The sequence below is a fragment of the Lactuca serriola genome, chromosome 5, assembly GCF_051521515.1.
Source record: "Lactuca serriola cultivar US96UC23 chromosome 5, Lser_US96UC23_V15, whole genome shotgun sequence".
NCBI lineage: Eukaryota > Viridiplantae > Streptophyta > Magnoliopsida > Asterales > Asteraceae > Lactuca > Lactuca serriola.
The window spans coordinates 151086456-151113573 of record NC_136412.1 but is presented as its reverse complement, the minus strand read 5'-3'; the positions used below and the strand labels follow the sequence as shown (position 1 = coordinate 151113573).

Sequence of the window (27118 nt, the reverse complement as noted above, 5' to 3'; positions counted from 1 at the left end):
AATGTTTTCACTAAAAGAGATTTTAAGAAGATATCGATTGTGAAAATTTTATTCTCAAAATTCGATTATGGTTACGGCATCCCTTTCCATAGTTCGAATTATGAGATTTGGCAATTAGTTTCAACATTTGGAACTTAGTAACATAAGTTCTGAATTGTTTAAACACACATATGAGCTATCTAAGACAAAGGTGTATAAGGTTAAGAAGCCTAGATAAAGGCTTATCGAAGCATCTGGTATTAGAAATATGAATTTCAGAAATTCAATAGGCATTGTTTTCTAAAAGTTCATTTGTTTTCTGAATACATGTCAAAGCTAGTGGGAGCATAAGTGTTATGCTTATATGATAATAATCATCATGATAGTGGGAGCATAAGTGTTATGCTTGTATGATTATTATGGCGAGTATTGCAAGTTAGCAATATTAATTATAGAAAAACAAAGATTCAATTTGCAAAGTTGCATGGGTTGAAAAGTTGTTTTAATATAATTAAGGGAGAGAATATTATACTTCGTTTCAAAATCTAAAGCTTAGATTGAGAAATTTTAATATTTTCAGTCAAAGGATACATTGTGTGTTCTTAAAATTCGATTATGATTACGGCATCCCTCTTCATAGTTCGAATTGTGAGAACATGACACATAAAATATTATGGCAAAAGATTGGTAAAGTATCATATCTTTATGTAAGACATTATGCATCGTGTCCTATACGCTTCGGGTATAGGATCGATTGCAAATGTTATAATATTTGACCTTTCTAAAATTTTCCAAATGTCTAGCGCATTAAGTGGGAAAAAGGATTAGAATCAGTTTTGACTAAAATAATTAAACAACTATCAAAGGACGATCCAAAGTTCGCTGAGGATTGGTCGCTTGTGAGTAGTTGGAAGTATGGTATTGGATGGACCATATTGGCATTATTATGACTAGATAAGATTCTATTAAGAATGAGTTGTCATTTGGCAAATATGGAAATGTTTCCATATTGGAAGTTGGATGTTGAGAGTCTATGTCTAGATTAGAAACTTTTATGCAAGAAGGATGTTCAAAGGAATGTACTTTGAATGTGAGACTTCACGTCTATGGAATTGTCTTGCAACAATTTCTGAGAGAGTACTTTGTAATTTCATTAGCCAAGTCTTGGTGACTTTTGTGCTATGACTTTATGAAAGGATCGTTGCATAAGATGTTAGAATCTAGCATATTCTAATAGTAGCAAAGAACCTTGTGTTCTTACACTAATGATAAGGATTGGGAATTGTGAAATGAGCATCATTGAAAAGGTTTTTCAATTGATCTATTTCACAAAGTAAGGACCATAGTAAACATAGTGTGCATGCTTTATGCATGGGACAACTATTGTTGTAATTTGAGTAATAAGTTGATTTTCTAAAACAGTAAACGATAATAATAAGTAATCAATATGGTGGTTAAATAGAAGTGTTTTATTTACTCTCACAAGTTTGAGGCCATATAGGATTAAGTATTATTATTATGTTTCAGTTTGCATGTTTTGACTTCCAGAATAACTAGGTTATTCAAACATCCACAGTCAGTCATACGTTGGGAGTAGGTATGAATAAAGACTGTCATGAATCTGTCTGTAGATTGTCTGAAGTGTTTAGACATAGCACAAGTTTGCTGCAGAGTTCATGAGTGCTTTGATAAGATTAGAGTATTGGATTAAACCCACGCTCACTTGGATCACTTCATAGATTTATCACGAGTGATTAGTGAGACGATAATATTGTATATTTTTGAAACCGAGACATGTGAGTTGTTATTTGTTGGTCGGTTGCACATTGATAATAAGTAAACGCACCAGTAACTTGGTGTTATAAAACTTATTGTTGTGTATGATTCGATCAGTAAATGCAAGCAAACATATGAGTCAAAGTTTATCCATTCCTTTTACTCAAAGTGGGATAAAAGCGATATTTGTGGGCCTCTTGATGATTTAGTGATGACACCTAAGCGCTTGGCCAAGCCGAACTAAGTTGATGTGTTCAATTGTAGTCTGTTATCAGTCGTCATATATCGGAAGTCGGGAAACAGTATAGAGAGAATGATTGAAATTCATGTCTTTTGTCTATACGATATCTTGAGAATGGAGGAATATATAATCCCTTATCTAGAGGACACGTGATAACTTCATTTTATTTACTTCTTTTTATAGTTTATTTTAGTACATTTCATTCGCATTTTAGTTAACTTCTATGCATATTTTCCCTTTTGTTATTTTTATGACCATTTCGAGGTACTTTCTAGTTTCTTGAGCATTATTGCAGATTTTCTTGGAAACTAGCGGGGCGGCACTCTTGGGAGGCGATTGGGCTTGAAAGGAATTGGGGATCTCGTGCTTGATGACTATAAAGGTGATTCATGGGGTGGACTTGTCAATTGCTTGAAGTCTTGGAAGAATTGAGCTTTAAATTTGAAAGACGCGGGAGAATTCTTGAGTGTGCAAGATCAATATTTGGGAGTTTGCGGAAGTTTAGAGTGATGTGGATAAGCAAATTGGGCTTTAATTGAAGAAATATTGAAGAAAAATGGGCTAGGAGTTGATTGGATTCGAACTGGGCCAATGGATTAGCTGTGGGGGCCCAAAACTTGAAGAAGCCCAAAAATACCCGTCAGAGCCCGCGGCCCGCGTAAGATTCCCCGCGGCCCGTGTGGGTTCCTGACTAGGGCAATTTCGGGATTTTGCTAAGAGCTCTATTTTGGGAAGTTTAGTGTGCCTCTTTAGCCTTTTCTTGAAGGTCCGATTTTGAGACTTTCTCTCTGGAGTTTGGAGCACTTTTGGAGGCCAAGAACACTTGAAGAATATCTTCTATTCATCTCTTGAATCTTGTCAAATGTTTGGTACAATCTTATCTAACTTTGTTCATTTGAGTTTAGCCATGCTTGGCTAAACAAATCTTGGTTGAATTTTTGTTGAATCTTTTGAACTTTTGTTGGATGTTGAAGAATCCATGAACTTGTTCTTAAATCTTTATGGAATTGTTTTGTGTTTTATCATATTATCACTACTAGTATGTTTTTATTCATGAGTTTAAATATGTTTGTGGTGATTAGTTGGCTAATTTCTTGATTAAGTAAATGATCCTCAAATTAGCAAGCAACAAATGATTTTTGTGTTGTTTTTGCTTCACACAATCATAAAAACATTTCCTCCAACATGGTGGTGAAAGCATTTGACCCCTCTTGGATTTGGTGACTTTTTGGTTCTTAATGCTAGTTGACTTTCACTAATTACATGCTATTTGGAATTAGTGACTTTGACTAAGGAAATTGTTATGAGCTTCTCTAGCCATTTCAACAATTAAGAAAAGTCTAGGTAATCTCAAGATCCTTGGATTGCTATAGCCAAATTAAGGATTTAAATCAAAGTATTGCACCATTGGATTCTAATGATATGTTCATCAAAAGTCAAAGTGAGGAAACTTTAAGTCAACCATCTCTCCTTTATTGATTTTGCATCAAACTCTTATTTTTGTTGCATTTGTCTATTTAAATCATAGTTAACTCTAGTTTGTTTCAAGTATTTCAAAACACCAAAACCCCCCATTTTATTTTTATTGTCATTTTACAAAGAGATTTTTCATAGAGTTATAAATTGAACCAATCTCCGTGGATTCGATCCCTTTACCACTATACACTATTTTAGTGTGTAATATTTAGGGTTATTATTTGTGTTGGCCTCGACAACCACCAACACGCTATCTGATAAGATCAGAGTTGACAGCAGCTTTTGAAAGCTACGATTGCTGATCAGGTTCTGAAGTCATACGGAAAATAGTTAGTAGACTTATCCAAGTGGGAGACTGTTGGATTAGTTTCTAAGTCCATAACTATTTTGGTATGTACTTGACCCGATTATGAGCATGATCCTTTTGGGTTGCCTTCACCATAGCAATATGTAGGATGAATTAAGGAGAGGGAGGTTTAAATATGATTTATTAATATATTATGAGAATAATATATTAAAGGGGAAATCATATTGTTTAATTTATATTAGTCAAGAATTAATTAAGAATTAATTTTGTGGCTAAAAGAGATTAATTAAATTTAGGGGACTAGACTGCAATTATTGGATAATTGAGTTATTGGGCTAAGGAATGCTAAAGGAACAAGGGGTGAACGAAATTATGATGGGAGCCCATCATATTTTCGTCCATGGCCTTATCCAGAAGGTTCCATGGGCTGCTTAGAGTTTAAGCTGTCCATTAGGGTTTTGACTGAAACCCTAGCAACCCACACAAGTATATAAAGGACCCCTTAGGCCCCAAAAACGTGGACAACTGATTCTCTAGGGTTTCTAGTCGTTTTTGGCAGCCTCCTTTCTTCTCTTCTTCATCCAAGTTGCATAAGGTGTTTGTGACTCCATTAGAGGTGCAACACTTGAGGCACTAAGCTTTCTAAGGCCAATCCAAGCAAGGAATTGATTGTTATTGCTATATAACAATCAAAGGTAATTCTCTAAACCCTAATTCAGTTTATAATATGTTAGATCTAAGTTTATTAGTCTTGGATTCAAAGCATGTACAATAGAGAAACCTAGATCCAAACATTAGGGTTTGTATGAGCACATAGGATTGTTTCTTATGCATAAAACCCATCATAAGGATCTCGAGCCTTTCAATATTGATCTTAATACACTTTTCTATAGAAGTAATGATTATGGGGGTAATTCCAATGGTAGTAAGTGATGTTGGAGTCTTGATGCTAGTGGTGATTTCACTGTATTTTCCCTTAGGAAAGAAACTGACAAAAGCTTCTTGGAGTCTACCAATACGCCTATAGTTTAGACTAACATTGTTCCAGGGAAAATCAACATTTTCATATGGCGTGCTAGACTTGGTAGACTACCGACGAGAGCTAACCTTGCTGGGGGGGGGGGGGGGGGTATTCCAATTACGTTATGCCCGATTTGTAACGCTTTTGAGGATAATGAAGATCATATAATTAAATATTGTTCAACCACTAGGGAGTTGGGAGCACTTCTACATGTGTGGTGGAAGGATGCTCTTAATGACGGTGACGCTTTGGACAACCTCATTGGAGTAAACTCAATCCATAAAAAAGACAGTAGAAAGAAAGATATTATGGATGCGATCTCTAGGGCCTTCTTATGGGTTATATGGACGTACTGGAACAGTTTGATCTTTAATAGCAAAGTGAAAAACCCTTCTTTTCTTGCTTTTGATGTCAAAGCTTTAGGGTTTTTTTGGCTTAAAAATAGAGTTAGGTGGGGGGAGATCTTTGTCTTGGGAGTCATGGGTTGATAACCCAATTTATTGTAGCTTGTAATTTCAGCTTCTTGCTGTTATTTTAATAAAGCCTTGCTGTTAAAAAAAACACACACACACAAGATTACAGGCATAACATTAGTTATATAGGTTTTCAAATGAATGTTATCCTAGGGTTAATAGAATAATACTGAAGATAATCCTGGTGAACTTAGTTTGCAAGGATCTTTTTTTACTCTAAATAATTGTAATTCTATAGCAACAATACAGTGTTTGTCAATCTTGTACAAACATAGCTTGATTTTGGTTTCTAACAAGTCTTTTTGCAGCACCTATCATATTTAACTACAAACATATGCAAGCAATAAGTGTGCATCGTGATCTAGCAAATCTGTTTATTATATAAAACCACAGTATCTCTTTTTGTACTTTTGCAAGAACTAACTGCTAGTTTACAACTAAAAGTCAAAAAACAAAGGAAAGTTGTTGAAAAGAAACATAGTTTATTTATGAACATGCTTCACTATTACTAGTATCACTTGATTAGGATGCATCTAATGGGAGATCCTTCTGCTCCTAGTAACCTTAAAGGTAAGCAGTGGACATTATATAATCCCGCTTCCACATCTTCAAGTTTCAAACCTTCAACAAGAATGATTTCCTGAAACCACACAAAGTAGCAGTGTTCAATTTTGTTAAAGGGTATTTTAGACATTTAACAAATAATTAAACACCCTCTGGAAGTATGTTTTGCAAGAGGGAGAATATATGTCTTTACCCTGCTCTTTAAGAAGACAAGATGTGCAGGAATGAGATCATCATATGCAGCAACCGACAAGTAATCAATACCTACAAAATTTTAAAAAAAAATACTTTTTTTAAAAAGCAATAGATGGCAAACACACTTGTTCTCACAAACCAGGGGTATATTTGTAAAAATCCACACTGGATAAGAGAGTGTTTTACCAACAAGTTTGATGTCAGTGTTGTCTTTCAACCACTGGGCTCCATCCTTCATAAATCCCACATAGCTTGTGTCAAATCTTGTTTGGGACATTAATCGTCTGAAATGGATAACCCAAAAAATAATAACATTATGAAACAAACAAAGGATTAATTAAAGTAAGCTTACACAATTAGTGTTATTACTTATTCATATTTCATCTTGTTACCAATCAGACACAAATATATTGTTTAAGATTAAAAAGAAGGATCCAAATAATATAATTCATTTTAAAGATCTTTTTGATAATAGGCTACATCAGACGCTGTTATTGACAATAATCTACACACATTTATTTGGAAAAGACTTGATCATAGTAAATCTTTAAATAGTGTAGACAATTTTTTTTAGGATAATCCATGTAGATGATTTCTTTCCTATGATTTGTATTATATATATAGTTGTTCAATATCTATTATTAAGACATTTTAGAACTATTTTTTCATGGAGTCAAAGCCATAACCATAGCCACATAGTTCACTAGGGTGGACGTATTTAACCTAACCACGGTCTTTTTCCTTTCCCATTCTCCAAGTCTTCTTCGAAACATTTCTTCTAGTCGCGAACATGAGCCTTCTATGTGTGGTCTTTCAGGATTCATGTCCCACTTTTTGTGTGAGCCGTTTTTATATGAATGTGAAAAACGATATTGTCAAATGAAAATCAATTTGACGGCTCTTTTGCAATTTAACTGATTTCTCTCGACATTATGAACGTAAGAACATGTACTCCAATTTCTTTCTGCCGAAGAGTTACTAATCGGTTGTGACTGTACCTTCTTTGCTACTTCGGTTAATTCTGTTTCGGATCTATAGGTTGACCACCAATCTATTCTATCCATTATCACGACATCTGCTTGTGTTGCCGCAATGGAATAGATCCCTTTTCATATGGAATGTTACGAATTGCTCTTGTAACAGTTATTCTTCTCCTTCATTTTTGGCAATTCTACGGAAGACTTCCATAACACCAAACACAACCTCTTTGTCTAGATTTGGTGTTCTTTCTAAATACCATCGGGTGCTAATTTTTTAAGATATAGTTTATCATAAAATCTTAGGGTTAATGCAAACCCAAAACAATGAAACCGGATTGTCATTTACTCCTTCATAGCTACAACTATTATCTCAACTTGCAGGTAATAGTTGTAATATGTATTTTCTTTTATAATGTTCTTAATTTCACTAAAATGTTATCTATTCTTTCATAAATTTCACATTTTTAGGACCTTTATCATCATAATACTTATTAGTAGAAAAAATAGGTTTAGTAATTGCCAGAACATTTTCAGCATCTTTGCAAAATTTATAACTTTTATTTGTATCGACAACTTTTGACCCAATAATTCTTGGGTTTTCGTCCTCATTTTTAACACATTCCATCTAACAACTACGGACAATAGTTGTGGCAAGAGCCTCCCTACAATCCATAATTCTTTTTAACAAAATATAATGTGATCTAAAATTTCAAGTCGGGTTTTCAGCACTTTCAACAACTCTAATTTTGAATTTTCTCGAAAGATTGATAAGGCATGAGTGTGGTTAAGATAGTAGTTAACAACTACCTTACATCTCTTATATGTATTAATAAAATTAATTTGCTTTGAAAATTAAATTTAAAGTGTGAACTCAACAAGGGGACCAAAAATATGTTTATATACCTTTTCGATCTCTCGTCTGACCACTTTGTAATTAGTCGCATTATTTGTTACCACTTGCAACACGTTGGTCTAACGATCTCTATATCTCTAAGTAGAAATTTAGAAACCTCTACTCCCATTTTTTCAACTCACGGAAATCATCCGAATACATAAACCTCACATGATGATAATTTACGGTAATAACATTGATATTGGCATATGCTTAACATTAGATCACCCATCGGAGATGATTGAAACTCCGGGTGTGCACCAAGTATCTTTAACCGAAGTTAGATCCTTCCCAACATTCCTTAACACACTCATCAAGCAACATCGTTCTAGCTTTTTCACTCGATAGAGGTTTGTATCCATCCGGTGCTTTCTTGATGGCGTTAACCATTTCAAGAAATTTTGGGGTGCATAGCACATTAAAAGCAATCCCGTTTGCACAAAATCCTCGAATGATCTTCATGTCCACCACGATACTCTCTAAATCCCAAAAGATGAAAGCCTTTTGAATAAGGTAAAAGAAACGCAAAGAACCGTATTGAATAATCTTTTGAGATATTGGATAGAAGTGTGGTGGACATGAAGATCATTATAGGATCATGTGCAAATGGGATTCATTTCAATGTGTTACGCAACATACAATTTCTTGAAATGGTTAACGCCATCAAGAAAGAACCGGATGGATACAAACCTCCATCGAATGAAAAAGCTAGAACGGTGTTGCTTGATGAGTGTGTTAAGAATGTTGAGATGGATCCAACTCCGGTTAAGATACTTGGTACACACAAAGTGTTACAATCGTCTCCGATAAGTGGTCTAATGTTAAACATATGCATCTTATCAATGTTATGGTCGTGTATTCTCGTGGTGTGAGGTTTATGTATTTGGATGTTTTTTCAAGAGTCGAAAAAACAGGAGTAGAGATTTCTAAATTTCTACTTTGAGTTATCAAGACCGTTGGACCAAGTAATGTGTTGCAAGTGATATCGGATAATGATGCTAACCGCAAAGTGGTCGGACGAGAGATCAAGAAGGTATACAAACATATCTTTTGGTATCCTTGTTGCGTTCACACTTTAAATTTGATTTCCAAAAACTTGGCAAATGAATTTTACTGGTTAGTAACACATAGAATAGAGATAAGGTAAGTATTAACTACTTTCTCAACCACACACGCGCCTTGTAATCTTTCGAGAAAATTCAAAATTAGAGTTGTTGAAGGTGGCAAAATCCCAATTTTCATTACATTAGTATTTTGTTAAAAAGAATTATGGATCGTAGGGAGGCTTTGCCACAACTACTTTCCTTTGTTCTCGAAGGGAATGGGTTAAAGATAAGGATAGAAACACAAGAATTATTGGGTTAAAAGTTGTTGATACAATTAAAGATGATGAATTTTGGAAACATGTTGAAAATGTTTTGGCAATTACCAAACCTATTTTCTACTAATCAAGTTTGCAATGGTAAAGGTCTTAAAAAGAGTGAGATTTATGAAAGAATGGATAACATGTTCAGTGAAATTAAAGATAATATGAAAAAAATACATATTATAGCTATTGCCCACAAGTTGAGATATATAGTTGTAGCTAGGTGGCACAAAATGACAATCCCACTTCATTGTTTAGGGTTTGCATTAACCTCAAGATTTTATTATACACTATATCTTGAAATACTAACACCTGATAGTATTTCAAGAAAAACATCAAATTTAGACAAAAAAGTTGTGTTTGATGTTATGGAAGTTCCGTAGAATTGCCGGAAATGAAGAAGATGAATAATTGTTACAAGAGCAATTCGTAACATTCCATATGAAAAAAATGATCTATTCACAAACAAATGTCATGACAATGGATGGAATAGACTGGTGGTCAACCTATTGAGAAGAAACACCGAAATTAGCCGAAGAAGCAAAGAAGGTACTTTAACATCGATTAGTAGCTCTTTGGCATTCATAATGTCAATAGAAATCGGTTAACTTGCAAAAGAGCCGACAAATCGGTTTTCATTCGACTCCAATATCGTAAAATGACCCACAAAAAGTGGGACATGAATCCCAAAAGCACATACATAAAAGGCTGAAGTTCGCGACTACAAGGAATGTTTGGGAGAATTTAGATGAAGAAGACTAGGAGAATGGAAAAGGATAAAGACAGTGGTAAGATTGAAGTGTACAATTTCTGTTTTTAAACTTACTGGATTTGTTTCGGTTTTTTTACATGTAATGTTTCTGTTTTTTTTAAACAGGAATCTGGTCTTTTACATAACTGTTACTGTTCCAATTCTGTTTTTTTTTTTTTTTTAATATAGAATATTGTATTATATAATTACTATTCGTGTTCAAGTTTATGAACTGATGCGTACCGGTCTATGAGAAACTGAATTACTGATTGACCTAATGAATTATAGGCCTATTGAAAAAATAATGAGCAACTATATTAGTAATATGGACCTAATCTAATTGATGAGAGAGAGAGAGAGAGAGAGAGAGAGAGAGAGAGAGATTTAATTATGTTAGATGTGCACTCCTTACTATATTTCATTCTTAAAATCTAGAAAGAAATATGGAAAAGTGAGGCAATGATGAATGACAAATAGTAATTGACCCAATGAATTTCATGCAATAGGAACATGAAGAAATTGAATTTGCTTCTCCTACAACATACTAGCACATTGCATAAAAGTACTCTGCTATATAATTAACATTTTATTTTAAGTAAATTACAAAAATGGTCCCAGTGGTTTATGAGTTTTTGGATATAGTCCAATTGTTAAAGTCAAAACGTCAAAGTTGGGGATTGAAAGTATAACAAAACTTCATTTTAGGGACCATAAGTTAAATATCAAACCATTGGAACATATCCAAAGGAAACTCATAAACCATAGGGACTATTTTTGTAATTTACTATCATATTTATTTCCTTCTTTTTCCTGGTGTGGCCAACAGGGATTAATCTATGATGTTATTAGATCAAAATAACAGGAAATTATAGAAAGTATAACAAGCATCATGTGATTGTTGATTCTTGTTAAAACTAAAAGAGTGAAAAGAAGTTACCTATCAGTGTTTAATGTTCTAAAAAGCACCCGCCTTACTCCTTTGGGAATGTTCAAAGCCTCCATAACTTCAGCTGAATTATAAGTTAACAAGTCATCATAACAACTCCTATGGAGATTAGAAAACATATTTTACTTGAAGCAAATTTACATATGGAAGCAATAATTGAATGTTACCTGTTATGTTCTTGTCCCTTGGAACATCAACTAATAATGCTGGACCTATGAAGAAAAAAAAAATGGAACATCAGCCCACAATGAAGAATAAATAGCATTGTGAGAAAAACCAGATACAACCAATAAAGTTGAAAGTAAAGGGCCAAGGGTAAGTAGGTAAATATGTCTCTAATACCATTGAGTACTTCTAAGTCAAGACTATCGATATCAAACCCTGCTTGATAATAATTTTCATAAAAATGTCCAGGTGCATCTACATGAGTTCCAGAATGAGCAGGTAGCTTTATGATGGAGAAATTATAATCTGATCCATTTTTCATGCTTTGAAAGAGTGTAAGATACTCCCCAATTCCTTCATCAGATACCCCCGAGAGTGTTCCAGATGTAACCCTATGGGTAATATCGTAAATTCTCCCACTTCCATATACTTCCCTTCTTGGAGGAATCAACTCTTCTTCACTATATGGAGATGGGTAGGCGTTTTCTTGTGGGAAAGATGACACATAAGGTATAATAAGCATGAGAAAAATCAATTTAGGGTTCATCTTTCTTGATAATCTCTTCGAAGGATCTTTTGGAAGAAGTTAGATAAGTGGTTGTGGTGGAAAAGCATCACCTTTCATTTTCATGCTTCGATCTTTTATGAGCACATTAAAGTTGTCCCCTCACTCAAAGTCACAAAAGTCCAAGAAAATACGTGACATGTTGCTAATATGATGACACGTTGTATACTATTTTAATAAATGATGATTAAACTATTCTTGTTAGGTGACACTGTTTTGAGGAAAGACACATGGTGAAGGTTCAATTTTTGAGATCGAATCAAATCTTTTACAAATTCAAGAAATTTATGCAGATGAAAGAAGTTCAAGAAAATCAAAGAGGAAATTCTTTTTAATTGAAGTAAATGTTGTTTTCTGGATGTTGAAAGCCTACCAAATAAATCCCTTACTTTATTTATCCCAAAACAACAATACTTTCACTTCTTCCGTCAGAATTATTACTCTTTTGAATGTAGAAATGAAACAGATTTTTGTCATGAATCTGGAAATTCTTTCTGTTGTCCTTTTAAAAAGATAGTATTTTTATTTTTTGACAAAGTTCAAAGTTTCATTAAGGCATTAAATCAAACAGCTTACACTCAATTAAAAAATCTTTGCTCATTGAAACTCACCATTGAGAACATGAAGGTCAAGCGTGTCAACATCGAAACCGGCATCAAAATAGTGATCATAAACGTGTCCTGGGGCATCCACGTGGGTCCCAGTGTGTGTGGGGATTTTCATCTCGGAATTGTTGGCGAGTGAGCCGTTCTTCATACTCGCCGGAAGCCGGAGGAACTCTCCAAGGCCGTCGTCCGATCCCCATGAAGGCATGTCAGGGTGGTAACGGTGACTTATGTCGATGATACGACCCTCATCGTAGACTTCTCTGCGGATAGGGGACAGTCTGCTGCCGCCGTCGTCTAGGTCGCAGGATGTCATCGCGGCGGTATATGGGGATGGGTATGCATCGTCGACGACAGAAGAGAAGGCGAAAGGAGAGAGTGTAATGAGTGCCGTGAGAAGTATTGTGGCTGCCGCATTCGGTAGAACCATCGGATCAAAGCTCAAGCAGCAACAATGGCGAAGTGTGTGTGTGAGAGAGAGAGGGGGGTCATCAACGCCACATCCGTGCCTACTATTAAACAATTGCATAGAAACCCTTCAAGTATAATATAAATAAATATAAACCCATGTACCTTTCCATTACATAAGTCTACCCCATATTAGTTATTTATTTATTTTAAGAGTGGATTGTGTTATAAGACTATCCAACCCAATCAAATCTAATTTTTTAATAAAAAATTAATTTTTTTCTTTTCTACCTATACAACCTAATCCAATCTAATTTTTTACACTTGTTACCAACCCAAACTTATTTTTCCTTAAAAAATATAATTTATTTTTATTTTTATTTTACTAAAAACTACTAGAACTATTAAAATTAAATATTTTATTTTGAAATAAACAAATTATTTATTTTAAGCATGAAACTACAAAAAATATATATAAAAAAAACTAGATAAAAAATTATTTTACATTCATGAAACATACTTAATAAAATAGATAAAACAAGTTACAAATATGGAAGATGCAAACTACTTAATTATTCTTCAGTATTGAATTTTTTCCATATATGCTCAATCAAATCATCTTTTAGAGCGTTATTAACATCTCTATTGAGAACTTGTGCCCTGTTGGTCATATAACTAGATAGATTTTCAATTCCTTGAGTAGAGTATTCAAATGATTGTTCGTCTTCTATTGTTATAAATTCGGATGGATCATAATAATGAAGTTATGTGTGTCGTTCATCCTCCACTATCATATTATGAATGATGATACATGCAATCATAATTTTACCCATCATATCTTTGTCCCACACAAGACAAGGGCGATGAAGAAATGCAAAACGAGCTTGTAAAACTCCAAATGCTCGTTCAACATCTTTTCTAGCAGCCTCTTGATGTTCAGCGAACAACTTGTGTTTTCGAAGTTATGGAGAACTTATTGACTTGACAAGGCAGCCCATGAAGGATATATGTCATCGGTGAGATAATAAGTCATATGATTTTGTCAATCATTCATAGTGTAACTCACCTATGGTGCTCAACCTGCCAAGACATTATCAAAAAGAGGAGATCTTTGGAGGACGTTAATGTCGTTGCATGAACCCGATGTTCCGAAGAATGCATGCCATATCCATAAGTCATATGATGCAATAGCTTCCAAAATTATTGTCTTACCGCTTCTACCTACATATTGTCCAGCCCAACCGTGGGACAATTTTTCCATTCCTAGTGCATGCAGTCAATACTGCCTACAATATCTGGAAATCCACATTCTTCTCCAACATAGAGCAGTTGTGGCAAATCATCTTGATTGGGGTGTCTAAGATACTCTTCACGAAAGCATGAAATAACACCTTCCACAATTTTACAAGAGCATCTCTTGTTACAATCTCACTCATTCTCAAATATTCATCATGTGCATCTGCTGATGTCTCATACGCCAACACCCGCATAGCTCCGGTACATTTTTGTAATGGTGAAAGACCTTGTCTGCCTGTGGCAACACGTCTTTGTTGAAAATATCGGTCATTGGCTATATTCAATAAAAGCATATAATATATACTACAAATACATTAAAAGCATGAGATACAAATACATAATAAAATATCTTACAAATACATTAAAAGCATGAGATACAAATACATACTAAAATATCTTACAAATACATTAAAAGCATACTGAAAATAAAATATACACTAAACTGTAATTAGTTTCCATAAAACTTAGACATTAGAAAATGTTTCATGTTTTCTTCTTCAGGCGACAATTGCTCCTTTTGTAGGAGTGTGTTCAAATGCAAACTTTGCATCTTTATTAGCTCATTTTCATCCGTTTTTTGCTCCCTTTGTGATCCAAGTCGAGTCTTTTTTTCATTACTTCTACTTCACTATCTCTACTAAGCCTCATTGCACGAAGTTCTGCAACAACTTCATTAGAAGACTTTCCTTTTTTTCTTTTAGCCACATCTCTACTTGTTGGACGTTTAATTGTTAAACCACCAATATTTGCCCCTTCTGTGTTGGATTGGACACAATAGTCTCCTTCTTCAGTAGACCTTGATCTTTTTGTGCTACCACCACTTTCTTCATCATCCACTTCATATTTAGGACGTGATCGTGTTGCATCATGATCTAGCTATAGATCCCATTTTTGATCCTTACACATAACCTTATTAAAAACAATCGTGTCATTGAACTTGCTTCCACTTGTCTCATATAACTTATGAGCTTCATTCTCAACATCTTTCATACTCATTCCACTTCTTCTTTTTCTATATGCTTCTCGGTAAACACCAACCTATTTTCCAGCACTTTTGTTAAGTCGTTTATAACGACCTTTCATTTGAGCTATGTTCCTATTACCAAGCTTTCCTAGGTTTTCTGCTTGATTTGCATCATATAGCTCCTTTACTTGTGCCCATATTGACGTTTTCTTTTGGTTTTTTCCACGACGCTTATCTTCACTAACGATGTAATATGCTGACATTAAAGCGATATCTTCATCAGCATCCCATTTATCGTCTCTTGGGTTTTTCCGGTATTTTGTGAGGTTTGAATATTTTCAGTGATAGGGACTTGATTAAGATTTGTGAAAAATTGAGAGCTTTCATAACCTTGAAAGTTTTGATAATCTTGAGAATCGTCAAGATTTAAAACAAAATTTGGATCCATGGTATCAAAGAAATAAAAAGGTTTATAAATGAAGAGTTAAGATGAGATATGAACTATACCAATATTATACTCTATTTATAGAGAAAAAAAAATCATGAATTTTAGTATTTTTTTAACTATTTTATTAAGATAATGTTGGATTTTCAAGGATAATAACTCTTATCTAAAAATCTAAAAAAATATACAATTAGTCTTTGATTGTTAAACACATGGCAAGAAAGTTTGGTGAACTTTTGGTGAAATTGGATTGTCCATGTGGCCTAGGCTGTACATATACATTTAATTTTCATTTTTTTTAATTAAAAAGTGCCGATCCGCTCGTCACTTTGCATCGATGGGGGTAGTCTAAGTACCCCTCTTAACCAATTTTACCCCCTAACATCAATCTAATCAATCATTTACTTTTGATTTGACATCATTTTTTCTTTCCTTTTTTGTTTTTTGTTTTTTTTGTTTTTTTTCCCTTTTTTTGTTTTTTCTTTTCTTTTCTTTTATATTTTAATCTTCTTATTATATGTATGTATGTATATATATATATATATATATATATAGAGAGAGAGAGAGAGAGAGAGAGAGAGAGTAAAGAAGGACAATCCTTAGGAACAGTAGAATTCCTAAAGGTTTTGGTAAAAGTGGTCCTCTATTTATGTGAGTGTGTTCACTTACGTCTATTTTTTTGGTTTGTCTTTGCAGTGGGTCTTTTTATGTCAATATCTATATTTTTAGTGGCCACGTGTTGTTTTACCTTGCTTCACCGCTTTCTTGCCCAATCATATTCGGATTACTATTCTTCTTCACCATTTTTATTACCATACAGTACCATAAACCCACCGCCTTCATCTCAATCCTTCTTCAACCCTCTGTGTGTGAGTGTTTCTCTCTGGAAGCAATTCAACACCGCCATCACCACCGTCTTTATGAAGCACCACCAGGCGCTCCTTAATTTTTTCACTGCTTCTGCTATTCATCATTTTCTCTTTAACTCACCATTTTCTTCCTTTGATGGGTTCCGATTTTGATGGTTCCTTATCGATATTGAGGCGATGATGATTTTTATTTTTGAAAAGATTTTGTATTATCGAGCATCAGGTGAAATTGATGGCCGTATTTTGGCAGGGTAGCTCGAAAGGCATTCCAGTCGGATATTGCAACCGGTGTTTGCCGCCATACCGGTGTTCACCCTTTTTTTCTAAGCCTCCCCCGGTTGAAATTCAGGGTCGTGTTTTTGATTTAGGATTTCAAAAGTTGGGTTTTGTTTTTATGATGGTTGGAGTGAAGGTTATTTTTTGTGATGGTCTTTCTAACCCAATCGATAGAAACTTGGTGGCAACTACGTCGTTGCTCCACCTTCTTCCTAACGGTCGTTCATGAAGTTAAGCAATTCTTCAAATGACTTGTTTCTTCTTTACTCACTCAATCAACGATGGTAGTTTTGGTGTTGGGTAAACCTTTGGTTTCTCTCGATTCCGCTATAATGGTGTGGTTATGTGTTTTAACTGATTCTTCCTGATGTTCTCCTGCAATTGCCATCTGCCTTCCTTCGCTTTCTCCACCCGCTTCCAATTTGGGTGTTATTATACCAATTCCTTTTTTTCCTTTCTTTTTCTTTCCAATTTATTGTTGAGTTTTCTACGCATCAAATACACTCTAAAACTAGGCAGCAGAAAAATCGAAACAACGATATACGTAAGTGTACATGCATCCTATGGATCTATGGCTTCATGCTAATTACATCAGCCCTAGAAAACTAAAACATGAGTAAGAAAACATACCTCTTATGTAGCCCTTGATCTCCATGCTTGAGATCTTGAACCTCCATGAAGTTACTTCGATGAAAGGACCCAAACCAGAATCCCTCTAATGGTATCACACCCAATGACACCAAAGAGTGGAATAAAAATAACTAGGAGAATGGTCAATTTCACAAACCTAACGGGGATAGAAATTGTCCCTAAGAGGGGGAGGAAGAAGGGTTAGCAAATACTTCATGCCAAGCTGCAAGGAGAAATGAAATCCTTAAGGCCCTATTTATAGCCTTGGATGCCTCCTAGGGTTTAGTACTCCTTCCCATGTGGGATGGGAGCATAACCATGAAATTTCACTCCTTTCCCATGTAGGATGGAGTGATTTTCATCCAACCCTAATTCCATAAGGTTCTGGAACATTCCTGATTAACCAACTATCGATTAATGAACATTCAACCCTTTAATTAATTAAACTGTTAATTCCTAAAATATATTTCCAATTAGTTTCTAATTAATTATTAACCATAATAATTAATAAACTAATTTCTCTTTTATTTATTCTACTCAATTTGGGTCTTGAGGGCAACCCAAAAGGACCCTGCTATTATTAGAAATATTACCAATAGTTAATGACCTTGGACACTATTCCAACAGTCTCCCACTTGGACAAGTCATCAACTATACGAGGACTAATATTTCTCCAATAATCAACAGAGAGTTAGCCATCCAATGCAACTACCGAGCTCTTGATCTAATCAAGATTCAACCCTTAGATAAGTGATCAACTATCCCTTCATTCTATGATATCTGTATGAATTCGAGACATGGATAATGGTCAATCTTAAGAATTCAAGATTATGTTTCCCGATATAGATTTGTGACAACTACATCTGACTACTAAATTGAACACATCAATTCCAGTCAGGGCTTGGCCAAGCACTTTAGATGTGAGCACCAAATCATCGAGGGGCCCATAGATATCGCTTCTCCTATTAAGGCAGAAGGAACGAATAAACTTTTACTACATAGTTTTTGTCTATTTCATCATATCATACATGGACATACCCTTTATAACTACCACTTACGGTTAGCGTTGGAGTAGTCTAATGCAAAACAGAATCATAGAGAAAAACCCCACATGTATCTAGGTTTGAAGAATAGAAGATATTATCATCTTAGAATTACACGTGACTAAATCCATGAAGTAATCTCTAAGTGTGGGTTGGTCCAATACTTAAATCTCTATTAAGCACTCATGAGTGTTAGCGCAATCACTATACTATGTCTAATCAATATGGACAATCCACCAATACTCATGACAGTCTTGAATCACTACTTACTTCCAAGAGTACGACCGACTGTGGATGTTTGAGTAAATTAATACTTGGAAGTGGGTTCCAAACATGCAAAAGTGAGAACGCAGTGATAAGCTAATTGAAATGAACGAACTCCATCATATATTAAGATCACCACTTAATAATCGCCAAATCCAATTAAAACTTATACCACTTAAAGTTCTCGGGTTTTAAAACAAACCAAACTAAGAGTGTTTAAGCCAATTCATTTACAAATCTAATGCCTCTTGACTTTGTCTGACTGTCAGACATGGCCAATGACATCGGCTTATGGAATGGATCGACAAGATTATCTTTCGATATGACATATTGACTATGATGTCTTTAGATTTGACTCACTATCAAATGTGTTGGTACTTACTGAATATGTTGCATGTGAACTTGTGTGACTTGGTATCCATACTCGAGTTAAGTTCACCCAAAGTCACAAGAAACTTCATAAGGACCATCAATGATTGAATTTCAACAAAGATGTCGCTAATGAATATCTTTTAGTCACATTGTCCACTTTGCAATTTAACCAACTGCAATATACTCTAAGTATGTTAAATCCACTACGGTGTATTACTTGGTACTCTTTCAAGCTAAAACTTCACCATTCAGAGAAGCACAAAATCCGACTACAAACGAAATTGTCTCTATCGGTATGGAATTTAGCATCAATGTAACTCTTACAATGATCTCTACCATACTGTCAAGATCATCTCTTTTGTCTTCCAAGGACACATAAGAATGTTCTTTATCTCGATTCATCGATTCTTTCCAAATTGATCTAATCTAACTTGTCATGCTCAAGGCATATGAGTCATTAGATCTGGTACATGTCATTGCATATATGATCGATCCCATAGCAGAAGCATATGGGACACGACTCATTTGCTTTAGCTTAATAATAGAACTAGGACATTAGCATTGCTCAGTGTCATGCCATATTATAATAAGCCTAAACTCCTTTTTGAGTTTCCTCAACATTCCATGTAGTTTAGCTTAATCCAATGAATCACTTTGATCTATCTCCATAGATCCTTATTATGCATGTGTCTTGTATCTCCCATGTATATCATAGCGAAACAGTTCTCATACCAAGCCAAGCTTTTACTCCTGCCAAGTTAGAATACAGTTTCCTATAAATCGTGCATTGTCTATGTACAATACAAGGGTGACTACAGTGCTCCCACTAGCACTGAAATATATATGACTTATCTATGATTCTCGAAAATCAAACTCCTTGAACTTTTCTCATTGAAACAAAGATTCCAATTACTCCCACTAGCTTTGACATATATATGGCTTATCTTTATTTCTCGAAATTCAAACTCCTTGAACTTTCTCATTGAAATAATGATCCCACTTGTGAGATTCTTATTTCGGTCCATAAATGAACTTATTAAGCTTACACATCCTTTAAAACCAATCTTGGTTTAATTATGTGTTAGTTCCTATCCATGATTGTCTCTACTTGAAGATTCACTTTCACCTAAGGGTTAAGGTCAAGTGCTAGGTCTACCAAATAACAACATACATGGATTGAATCTTGCTTTCCAATTCCTCTTTCTATGTTGTTTCCTTTAGGGCCTACCATAGCTTCCAATAGCTGGTACACTCTAATTGCTATCTACCAGTGACTCAAATACCTTAGCAATATAAACTCTTATGTAACTAGGTCCATGACGTCTTCTATCAGATATATAAGGAAAAGGTGGAAATATGTCAGTTTCCTTAGTAGCTCGTTTAATTCCAAATTGAATGTTATGTACAACTTTAGGCTCTTTGCTGGTTGAATCTCGAATCTTATCAAGATCAATGTGGCTCCCACTAGCCCTTTTGGAAATCAACTCTCTTTCTCAAAAGACTGCCCTTCGAGCAACATACACTTTGTTCTCATAAGGATTGTTAAACAATTATCCAAAATGCTTGATAGGATCTCCAAAGAGATAACACATCTTTAATCAAAGTCCTAGATTGTTGAGTGCTTCACAACAAGCGTAAGCCTCATAATCGTAGACTTACATATATGACAGTGAGGATAGAATCCCACTTCACATATCATAGAGTGTTTTAGGAACCTACTTAGATGGCACAAGACCAAAGGACATCTTGTAACACTATTCATGGTACAATCCACGAATTGTTAGCAAACACAGTGCGACTCATCTAATGAAAAATCAATGTACGATTTGTTTCTCTATCTAACTAACACTTCCTAGTGGTAGTGTTTTGGGCGGAGATAGATCATGAAACTCTTTCACGATCACTTAGATGATCGATAAAGTTTGGACTGAGATTCTCACCATGAGTGTCTCATCCTATTGCCCAATTTATTCTTAACTTCGCTATATGAGAGCTCTGAACACCTGAGAGGTTCTAGACTCACATTCATACGAAGTTGGTCTCAGTATGTATCGTGGTTAATCTGTATAGTCAATTAGTGTGAACTAATTCCAACATATACTCACATCACCCAGTGACGCATTCATCATCTATCTTGATAAACAAGATTTGCATTTATCATAAGACTCGAGGTCAAATGATATCCAAAATCTGATCCAACTGGATACTTGGTAATGCATTTCTCATTTATGTATCCAATACTATGATTCCATAAATACATTTCACCCAAAAATTTGGATGTATTTAAATAAGTACTTATTATGGTTAATCTGAACGATCTATTAGTTGAACTAACATCAACAGATATTCACATAATACACCTTATTCAATTGTTCGAATCAATTTTGAACTATTGCTACTATACTAGCTTTATAGATTTCATGACTTTCTTTTAACATGTTAGAATGCTCCACGTTTAAATAAGTCAGAACTATCTCATGAATCATGGTATAAACAATTTCAATTATAATACCATAGAATAAACATTTTTAAAAGAGTTGTCTTTTGATCGTATGAATGTAGCAAGGGCTTGGCATTCATGATCAAATTATCTTCTCCATGTTTTAGTCTTCTTACTTCATTTTAGTGACTGCACATTCTTGCAAATGTCAGTTCTTAATCCTTAGTAAAATACTCAAGGTTTAGAAGTAATGTTTCGATGGTATTATAAATCCATATATTTGATTGGACACCAAACATAGAAGAACTAGTTATCCTTTAATCCAATGGAAAGTAGCACGGGCTCGTGATCCATGATCAAATTTAACTTCTTCATGTTTCGGTCCTTTCACCTCAAATATACATTTGGGCAAGTTTGTTTTCTTAGTCATTTTCTTGTTATGGAAACAAATAGCTATCAGAACATGTCTCAGAATAAGCCTTTCTTTATCCTAGGTATTTGGACCTTGATTAGGTATACAAACACTAATCTCCTTTTAAACCATGGGCAATTGACTTTCTTCTTCTTGACACTTCTATTCATGATAGTTAATTATGGGAGTGTTTTGAAGAATGAGTTTCTATGATTGTCATGTTAATTCCAAAAGGAAACCTGAACATGCTACACAACTCCTTCATGGTCATTCCATGTTGTTCATATCAAAATCAAAATAAATTGACTATATGTACATGTCAGGTAGTTGACTAACCCTAGTCAACTTCTAACTCAAGGAAATTCCATTTTACTTCAATATGTCAACGTACATTTGATAATTGCTCTGTCTAACAATTTATAATACAATGTTTAAAGTAACGTAGGAAGAGCTTTAACAAAGTCATGATATTTCTTTTCGTTTATGAGAACTACTCCCAAACTACAAAATTGACAAGATTGATCATCCTCATAGCTAATCCTTTCAAAGATTTTATAGCAGTAGATTTTAGTGGATAAGGTTATAGACATCATTCAATAAAATTCCATTATAGTTTGTTTTACTTATCCTTAGAAAATAATCACCCTAAATTATTTTAGAAGGCTAGGATCCATATTTGGCTCCATGATATGTAAAGGGATGCCGTAAACACACCATAAAGTTATTTAGGTAGGCAAAGCCCTTTGCCAATTTCGATCACTACGAAACTCCTAGATCTTTGAGATTCAATGACTATCAATGGCATTTTAATCTCGGATTATGTTCATCTCAAATTCAATGACGGGGTCGCCGCGGATCACTGAACAGATGGTGAATCAACCATACACAATCGCATGGTCACCGGCTCAAGTTACGCTTGAGATTCGCGAGTTCCACATCATTCTCTACCTATACTCTCAAATTGACGTGCCGGTTAACCACACGAGCTCCATCAACAAGTTATAAAGAGAATGTGCAACTTTTATGGATAACATAAGATTCATATTAAATAGATTGAGAATTAACCATACAAAATCACATGGTTCCCGGCTCAAGTTACGCTTGAGATTTGCGAGTTCCATATCATTCTCAACTATATTCTAGATTGATGTGCCGATTAACCACATGAGCTCCACCAACAAAATATACAGAGAATGTGCAATTTTCATGGATAATATAAACTCACATTCTATTAATAAAACGGGATTTTGTTTTATACTTGTATTTAGAATACTTTTAGATTGACCATTATCACTATCAAACCCTTTCTATAACTCCATTCTCAAAATGCAATTGGGCAGTGAGGGTGGTAAGCACGAAGCATGTTAAAAACTGACCTCATTAGGAATCAAAGAGACCTCCTTAAACCCTTACATTAGAATGGGTGAGCCTAGTTGAGGTAAGACTGATAATGTCAACATTTAAACACGCGAGGCCGCATGTTGTAACTTTCTTATACATATAATAGTCACAATTCTAATATATATAAATATAAGGGGTTAAATTTAAAACTCTTTAAATGTAGTTGTCTATTATTAATTCAAATTAATTACAAGGATGCAATATAACAATTAACAAAACATGAGGGGTTAGTATTCAAATTTATAAATTCTATTATAAATAATATTAAAAAATAAATATTCAAATTTAAAATATGATTAAATAATATTTATCCATAAACATTTAAAATATATTAATTTTCCATATCTAATCCAATCAGGTATTTATCCATGCAAGATAAAGCTTGAATTCGAAAAGTAAGCAATATTAAAACAATAATTTTGATCTGTCAATGTTCACGTCGTGAACTACTCTTTCACGTCGTGAATTAGGGTTTTCAACAAGTTACAAAATTTTCAATTAAGCTTTCATCATTCAGTTCCAAAACAATATTTTTAGAAAACATCGATGTAGGGTGATAGTAACCATGAACCAATGGCTCTGATACCACTGTTGGATTTTCTATGCATCAAATACACTCTAAAACTAGGCAGTGGAAAAATCAAAACAACGATATACCTAAGAGTACATGCATCCTATGGATCTATGGCTTCATGCTAATTACATCAAACCTAGAAAACTAAAACATAAGTAAGAAAACATACCTCTTATGTAGTCCTTGATCTCCATGCTTGAGATCTTGAACCTCCATGAAGTTACTTGGATGAAAGGACCCAAACCAGAATCCCTCTAATGGTATCACACCCAATGACACCAAAGAGTGGAATAAAAATAACTAGGAGAATAGTCAATTTCACAAACCCAAAGGGGTTAAAAATCGTCCCTAAGAGGGGGAGGAAGAAGGGTTGGCAAATACTTCAAGCCAAGGTGCAAGGAGGAATGAAATCCCTAAGGCCCTATTTTTAGCCTTGGATGCCTCCTAGGGTTTAGTACTCCTTCCCATGTGGGATGGGAGCATAACCACGAAATTTCACTCCTTTCCCATGGGGGATGGAGTGATTTTCATCCAACCCTAATTCCATAAGGTTCTGGAACATTCATGATTAACCAACTATCGATTAATGAACATTCAACCCTTTAATTAATTAAACTGTTAATTAATTCCCAAAATATATTTCCAAAATATATTTCCAATTAGTTTCTAATTAATTATTAACCATAATAATTAATAAACTAATTTCTCCTTTATTTATTCTACTCAATTTGGGTCTTGAGGGCAACCCAAAAGGACTCTGCTATTATTAGAAATATTGCTAATAGTTAATGACCTTGGACACTATTTCAACATTTATGTCTTATGATTATCAAAGAAGGATTATTTTAATTGATTTTATTTGTGCTTCTCTCCAATCCTTTTTCACATCACATCTTGATTTTTTGTTGTTTGCTTTGTAGACAGGTTTTAATTTGGTTATTTATGTGTAGAAATCAACTACAATTATGCTTAGAGTGGCAATGTAGCTACGTTCTATCTGATATAGCAAGATGCTGAATCACGTTTTAGTGTGCATTTATACAACATCAAAGAGGTTATTCAGTTTGACTCTATCGAACATAGATTCATCTTTATATGCTATGAAGTTATATGTTGGCTGATTTGAAAACGAATTGGGAGTTAGGCCATTAAGTGAAATCTTTATATGGTTTGTTCCTATTTACAATGTATATTTTATATAGAACTGTAATTCCATACATTTCCATGCACTGGATGTTTGAAATGAAAACGAAAAAGAGAGAGAAACACCATTAATTACTAAATAAATGAAAATATAGTTTTGGGTTTGATTTTGTAGGTGGAACAAAAATAGAAATTTCAACATTTATGCTAACCAAAAGCTTTACAGGACTCAATTATTTTTTTTTCTGTAGGAAAATGCTCTACTTCATGTTTCCAAAGCCCAAGATCAGAATCGCCAGGCACAAATGTTATCTGATCCAAACATGGCTATGGATATGATGAAGTAAAATCTTTAAATGGTTATACCACAAGTAAAACTAATTTGCCATTTAGTTTATCATTTGCTTTTAGAAATATACATATATAGAATATTTAGTATTTGATACAAAATATTTAAAGCCTAACTTCTATTGGTAATGTTTTATAAGGTCATATGTGCAAAATGGAATAACATTTCGAATCACTATGAAAATATGATGGACTAATGTTGCATCTCTTGATGAGTGCTTAGACCAATTTAGAGCAAAATAATGGATTGAAGGAGATAATATGTATAAACATGATGTGCAATTCCCTTTTTTTCTCCATTATCAACATTATTGTTTTGGTTCTTTACTTTCTTATTTCCTTTTGTACACATTTTATTCTTTTTTTTTCTTTTTAACGAGACACACTGACTATGTATTGGCATGGAAATGGCTAACCATTCATATGGAAACTATGTATGTTTTCTTTTCAGGTTAATTGACTACTGTGAAGTGTTGTGATTACATTTTATGATTATTGAAACCCTCATTTATTCGTTGGAGAGAAGTGCGAAAAGTAAGTGATATGATGATCTCTTCTTCCCCTTCCCCTTCCGCTCTCACTTTTCTTATTAGAACTTCTCTATTCTCAATTTGAGTTGATTTATCATTAATTTCATTTCTACCTAATCAAAATCGAACATATGGAGAACTGATAACATATAATCTTACCCTTCTTACATATATTTTGGAATGTGTGTTTGTGAATGTTACGTAAAGTGTCTGGAACGTAATCGTTATGTGAATTTACCACCTTTTCGTTTTTGGCTTTTGCAATTTATTTGCTTTTTTTTTACCAAAAACTATAGTACGTTGCTATTTACTACATTTTTCAATATTTAGGCGCTAATAGTACTAAATATCAATGTACTTTGAATTTACACCTATTTTTTTTCCTTTTTCTTTGATTTATTTATTTATTTACTAAAAAACCAAAGTACATTGCTATTTTCTGCATTTTTTCTTATTTTTGTGGTAAAAACACTAAATATTTGTAACGCCTGTAAGTTAGGCTAGACGTTAAAAGAAGAATAATAATAAATATTTATTTTATAGAATAATTAAAATCCTCAAATAGGATAAATTTTCTTTGTATGCGTTACAGGTTATATAAATAATTATTTATTATATACGTGTTATATGGACAAATATTATGGGTATAAAATATTTGTATAAATCTTGTTATAAACTTATCGAAAAGTGATAAAACAACATTTTTAAATAGAAATATTATTTAGGATAAATAATCTTAACGAAAATTATAACGATTTTAAAATCTCAAATTATATAAGACGTATTTGGTCTAAATACATTTAAGGTGAATCTAAGTGGTGAAACGATATTTTTTCCATAACACCCGTTTTTCAATAATAATTGACCAGTACTTTTTACGACGTTAGTTATTGATTATAAATTTGGATAAAATTTTATTATAAAGGGTATAATGATTTTATTAATAAATAGTTAAGGGGCTATAGTGTAAGTTGAAGGATATATTATGTTAATACAAGAATAAATGAGAGACCATAAATGTAACTACAATTTGTAAATTTCAAACCAACATACCTGTAAGAAATACAAGAAAGGTCATACATATTTTATTAATTAAAAATAACACGCGTTGTTTAAATATGTAATCGTACAACTTCTGGTACACGTGTTTTGTTTTCTATTAATTAGAATTATACGTGTTAATTTTGGAAAATGACGATGCATATTAATATATACGACATACATGAATAAATTTAGTATAAATAACCACCACCTTTTCTGAAGTTTAAAATCACACATCCATACCAAGGGAATAGAAGGATTGTGCATACCAACACAAGTTAAGATAATATTTTAAGAGATTGAGGAATCACATTGGGAACTACTTGGAAGTGAGATATACACTCGTCATATCAGGTGAGT

At 33.8% G+C, this 27118-nt stretch overlaps 1 protein-coding gene across 2 annotated transcripts; it reads right to left on the bottom strand.

Moving 5' to 3' along the window:
- Window positions 1–5635: 5635 nt before the first annotated feature.
- LOC145053113 (cyclase-like protein 2) lies at window positions 5636–12826 on the bottom strand. Of its 2 annotated transcripts, none has more exons than XM_079001098.1 (6): window positions 12309–12826; window positions 11135–11179; window positions 10959–11031; window positions 6219–6316; window positions 6031–6101; window positions 5636–5913 (listed from the first exon to the last, which is right to left on the bottom strand). In XM_079001098.1, the coding sequence occupies exons 1-6, from the start codon at window positions 12730–12732 to the stop codon at window positions 5788–5790; spliced, it is 837 nt and encodes a 278-aa protein (XP_078857224.1). In that variant the 5' UTR covers window positions 12733–12826; the 3' UTR covers window positions 5636–5787. The 2 variants fall into 2 exon arrangements, with proteins under 2 accessions (XP_078857224.1, XP_078857225.1); XM_079001099.1 differs by lacking the exon at window positions 12309–12826 and adding an exon at window positions 11310–11786.
- Between the last annotated feature and the right edge of the window lie 14292 nt (window positions 12827–27118).

Bases quoted from the DNA above. Each gene is read 5' to 3' on its own strand.
- LOC145053113 (XM_079001098.1), bottom strand. From the start codon at position 12,732: ATGGTTCTACCGAATGCGGCAGCCACAATACTTCTCACGGCACTCATT. The intron at 11,180-12,308 runs GTGAGTTTCAAT...TTTTCTTCATAG, and splicing joins TGACCTTCATGTTCTCAATG to GTCCAGCATTATTAGTTGAT. The intron at 6,102-6,218 runs GTAAAACACTCT...AAAATTTTGTAG, and splicing joins CACTGACATCAAACTTGTTG to GTATTGATTACTTGTCGGTT.